This window comes from Micromesistius poutassou (genome assembly GCF_964030765.1).
Source record: "Micromesistius poutassou genome assembly, chromosome: 7".
In the NCBI taxonomy this organism is placed as follows: Eukaryota; Metazoa; Chordata; class Actinopteri; order Gadiformes; family Gadidae; genus Micromesistius; species Micromesistius poutassou.
The window spans coordinates 15727729-15732728 of NC_140277.1; the positions used below are offsets into that span (position 1 = coordinate 15727729).

The 5000-nt window shown below is 47.1% G+C and overlaps 1 protein-coding gene across 1 annotated transcript in view; it reads right to left on the bottom strand.

The window, feature by feature from the left end:
• The window catches only part of dachc (dachshund c), a gene marked incomplete at its 3' end in the record, with an annotated part of 17649 nt that overhangs the window by 2226 nt on the left and 10423 nt on the right, over nucleotides 1-5000 (bottom strand). The window contains exon 3 of the mRNA XM_084470227.1: nucleotides 1835-1945. Coding sequence (XP_084326353.1) covers nucleotides 1835-1945 — 111 coding nt within the window. The remainder of the gene's footprint in view (nucleotides 1-1834; nucleotides 1946-5000) is intronic.

Genomic DNA, 5000 nt, shown 5'->3' on the forward strand with positions numbered 1-5000 from the left:
GTGTGTCCCCCCTTCGTGCGCGGCAGAGGGCTTCGTTCTCCCATCGATTCTCCAGCGGTTGTCGTTTGCATTCAAGATAGTGAATTAGAGAGAAGCCTATTGATTTGGCCTCAGCCCTTCATCCCGTCTCTGTCACCCAGGTATACTCTCTCTCTCTCTCTGCTCTTCCTATTTACCGGCTTTTTCCCCCCCCCGCTTTTCTCGCGCCTTCTCTGAGCGACCGGGCAAAGAAGAAAGACCTCCTGGTTGACGGACGTTATAACAGACACAAAAACCCCCACGGACAGATTGGGAATTCTTTGCCGCGTAACCCTGCCCCACGTCGTAAGTGTAAGTGCCATAATTAAGACGGTTACAAATCACTCACTGTTCACGAGGGGGTTATTACATCACGCGACGTGGTGTCCTATTTGTGAACACGTTACTGTATTCATCTTTTTTTTTTCTTTTTTTTTTAAACAGCGAGTGACAAATAAGGATATCATCCCGTAGCCTTGAACATGAGTCATATTTACGAGACTACTTTGCGGGGGAGCAAAAAGGAACTAAGTCTCAGATTCATATGGAAATGCCTCCTGGCCCCCCCTAGGAAGCAGAGCGGAGTCAATTCCCAGGTGCTCCCTCGCTCTCTCTCTCTCTCTCTCTCTCTGTCTCTCTCTGCTTTGTTCCTAGGGGTGATTTGTAGGAGGGTGGGGCGGGGGGGGGGGGAGTGGGTAAGGGGGCATGTGGGGGGCGGAGACGGGGGGGGGGGGGGGGTTGCAGGTGGGGAGGGAGGGGGGGGGGGATGTGTTGGTGGCAGAGGGGAGAGGAGGAGGAGGAGGAGGAGGAGGAGGAGGAGGAGGAAGGGGGAGACGAGTAGGGGGCTAAGTGAAACTTGATGGAAAACATCCCCCCCCCACCCCCCCCCCTGCGCCACACCCCCACCCGGACCCGTTTGTTAAACAGCGCCGGTGGTGAAATCAAAGCTGAGAGCCCGCGTGATCCGCCCTGACTCTAATGCACTCCGTCTCGGTAACGCTCGACATGGAAGCACGTCAACAACATGGGGGGGGGAGATGGGGGAGGATGGGGGAGGATGGGGGAGGGCGGGGGGGGCGCGGGGGGGGGTTTGTGATCTGTGGGGGGGGCGGCGACCGAAAAGCTTCAAAGTAAGTTTAGTGGTGATTTGTTTGTTTTTCTCCCTGGTTCAATGTAAAATGAAGGGAGTGATCAAGGGCTCGGTGAGTAAGCTGAGGGCCGTGCCTCGCCCCGTGCCACACACGTACTGTACTCAGAATGAGACGTTGACAGACAGTCTGGTTGGTTCTGCAAACCTGCCATCATTAAAAAAAAAAATGTTATGCTATAAATTAGGACGGTTACGGAGGTGCCCATTCGTGAGAGAGAGGTTATTTTTGTATGTTTGACAATAGCACATGTTTTCGCTTCCTTTACTGACTGAGGAGCACTGACTCATTTTTGCTGTTGTTGTTATTCCTTCGCAGCGTTTCTGCGAGGAAGTGTACACTCGGCTCCCGTGGTGAGCGCACATCCTGGGTTTTAATCAGTTGGGTTTGTCTCGTCGTTTGCTAGACATAAGCACAGCTGCTAAAGTCGTACAGAAAAATAACCTCTGTGGCTAACCAAAGATTTACCACAACAGATGTGTGCAGATTACCATCTTAGGAAGCATTGTCAAGCACTGAGTATTGTCGTGTCCTGTGTGTGCGCGTGTGTGTGTGCGCGTGTGCGTGTGTGCGTGTGTGTGTGCGCGTGTGTGAGTGTGTGTGTGTGTTTCTGTGCGTTGTGTGTGTGTGCACGTGCAAGCGTGTGTGTTTGAAGACAGGATACGCACCTAGACCGGGGTTGTGATCACCATTCTCTCCGTTTGGACCTCCATGCCTCTGGCTGCCATGGTAACCACTCAGCACCTCCAACTTGATCTTCTTGGCAAGAGCAGAGAGACCTAGACGGAGTGAGGGAGTGAGGGAGTGAGGGAGTGAGGGAGTGAGGGAGTGAGAGCGGATGAAGACGAAGGACGATCAAGAGAACAGACAGACGGACAGACCGACAAACAAACAGAAATAGACGGAGAGAAAGAAAGAAAGGAGAGAAAATAAAGAAAAGAAACCAAGAAAGAAAAGGAATCGATCAATACAAGTCAGATCAATGACCCCGGCCGGAGGATAGTGTGATGGGAAGGTAGGTGGTTGTCACGGGAAGAGGGAGGCCAGCCATTCATCCTGACCGCGCCGCTGCACTGGTCATTTAGTCTGCCGGCGTATAAGCAGTGATAGGAACCAGCCAGGACATCCATCTCTCCCCACACACAGGGGCACCGCGCCACGAGAACAACCCCACACACCAAGGCATGGCGGCCCCGTGCAATTTTTATGTCCATTTACAAAATCGCAAATAAGGCAATCATGCTTTGAACAACATGTTTGTGGGTTGGAAAATATTACTGAGACATAACATGTGTAATGTGTTGTAGACGTATATGTGAGATTTAGATTAGTTATTTCAACCACAATAAAAAAATATGAACAAAAACATGTCTGTCTGGCAAACTATATGTAGCGTTTCTTGCAGAGACAAATTCTGAATTTGTATTTATACTCACTGTATTTTTTTATTTGATGTCAATACATGATTGTGACTTCTACGTTTTTTTTAGATGATAGATATTATTATTAAAAAAATGTTTTTTTTGGACAAGAAAGATGTGGGACGAAAGAGAGCCAGGACGTTGCGATTGCAGTAGTTCTTTCCGAAACAAACAGTGAATTATTAAAGTCAGCCAAGCTAAGCAACCAGTGGGGCTGGCTGAGCTTCGTCCAGAGAACACAAACAAGCCTAATTCTTCATTTCCTGACATAAGATACAAAGGACTTATTTTTACAGTCCTCTAGTAAGCAATTGCAATTTCTACATTTCTCACATTTTGGAATAGTCTTTCCCACGTGTTTCTGTGAATTTAATCGAACAACACTCTTAAGATGAGATGTTTTGAGGTGAGTCTTTCTGTCTGTCTGCCTGTCCATAAGTCTGTTTTTCTGAGTCCTGTGCAACCACAACAAATTGTCCCTTCTCTTCTCATCTCCTCTCCTCTCATCTCCTATTCTCCTTTCTTCCCTCCTCCCCTCACATCCCCTTTCCTCACTCTACCTTTTCAAATGTCAGCATCACAGCGGGACATAAGCCACTCTGTTCTGTCGTGTGCACATGGGTATGTGTGTGAGAGTGTGTGTGTGTGTGTGTGTGTGTGTGTGTGTGTGTGTGTGTGTGTGTGTGGGTGTGAGTGTGTGTGGGTGTGTGTGTGTGCGTGTGTCTGTGAGCGCGCCAAAGTGAGCGAGACCAATGAGGATCACATCAAAGATTTTCTTTCTGCCTTTTACGCTCAAATGTCCTCCTTTCCCCTGTCTTTCTTACCTCCTCCCTTTTTATCTCCCTCTCTGACACACACACACACACACACACACACAGACCGTGGGTGTGTGTCTCTCCCTCTCCTGGCCAGTTCTAATCAGCAGAGTTGACATTGCTGCCATGCCCTCTCCTTTGCTTGAAGAAGACTCTTTCCCCACTCAAAAAGATGCTCTTGAACACACACACACACACACACACACACACACACACACACACACCCACCCACAAACACTCACACAGATACGCACACACACTGAAGTACCTTTGAACAGTGAGAGGAAGCGGAGACTAATAGAAAATGGCTTCTTTTGAGGTGCTGAATGAAAAGATCAGGTTGCGGTGAAAAGCACAAAGCCAAGGGCAACTTTTAGAGCTGCGAGGCGGCCGCAATTACTTTCTCTCTTGTTCCCTGTGACACATATATGTGTGTGCACGCACGCGTGCACGTACGCACGCACGCACGTACACACACGCACGCACGCACACACACACACACACACACACACACACTTTTAAAGCAATAAACAGTTTGGTAATAAGCTAATGATTTAACACCATAACATAACGTGTCCTTAGATAGATAGATAGTCCTTCCTGAGTCTGAGATAACAGCCACTCTAACCTCACGAGCCTGAAGAGGAAATGTCACAGACTGCATTCTCCCCTGTTATTATACTGACTATTATACCTGTTATTATACTATACACACTGTTCATTAAGTATACCCTATATGTATACTTTAACAAAAAATATCAATACGTTATCCTTATCCTTATTATACATCACCTTTACACACTACTTTTCTAAGAATAATAACTGTACAAAAGCCCATAATTAAAATCAATCATATTTGTAACTGTTGTTGTCGTCGTCGTGCCATACATCCTAGTGTAAAGATAACAGTTGAAACGCTTTGCTCCTCATTTCCATCACAGCTTGGGGAAGTTAAGCTCCTGAAGGGCTTTGAAACACGTCAACAAACAACAAACAAGTCTCCGAGGCCTCCTGTCTTCTGAATGTTCACTAAATGAAGAGACCGCGACATCCACCACGGCCAGGAGAACATGGGACACGGCAAGGGTGACATTATGCATTATAATCGAAAACATAAAAATGGTTTTGCCCTAAAAACGTAGTATAACTTTGGTTTCATTCTATTAGAGGCAAGACTTCTGGATAATATTTTTTTGCCCAAAGATATTTGATGAATGATTGAATGCTACTAATGCTACTATTCAGAGTTGAGAAAACTGAAAATTTCGACGCCTCAAAATTTTGACGCCTCAGATACAGCGTAATTAATTTTTAATTCGCAATCCTCGAATAACACACTCTTCCATCTTGCTTCATAATTCTGCTTATAATTGTATAATTGTACACATAAAGATGTGTGAATTTATTATAAAGAGTCTTTTCTTATGGGATGTAGTGAAAAGAGAACACACACACACAGACACACACACACACACACACACACACACACACACACACACACACACCAGGCTAGCCACCTAGCGTACGGCTATGGGTTTAGCGGCGCGGCGGCGGCACCACGCGCGGGCGTCGGCCGACGGCTCGCGTCGCGTCCATCC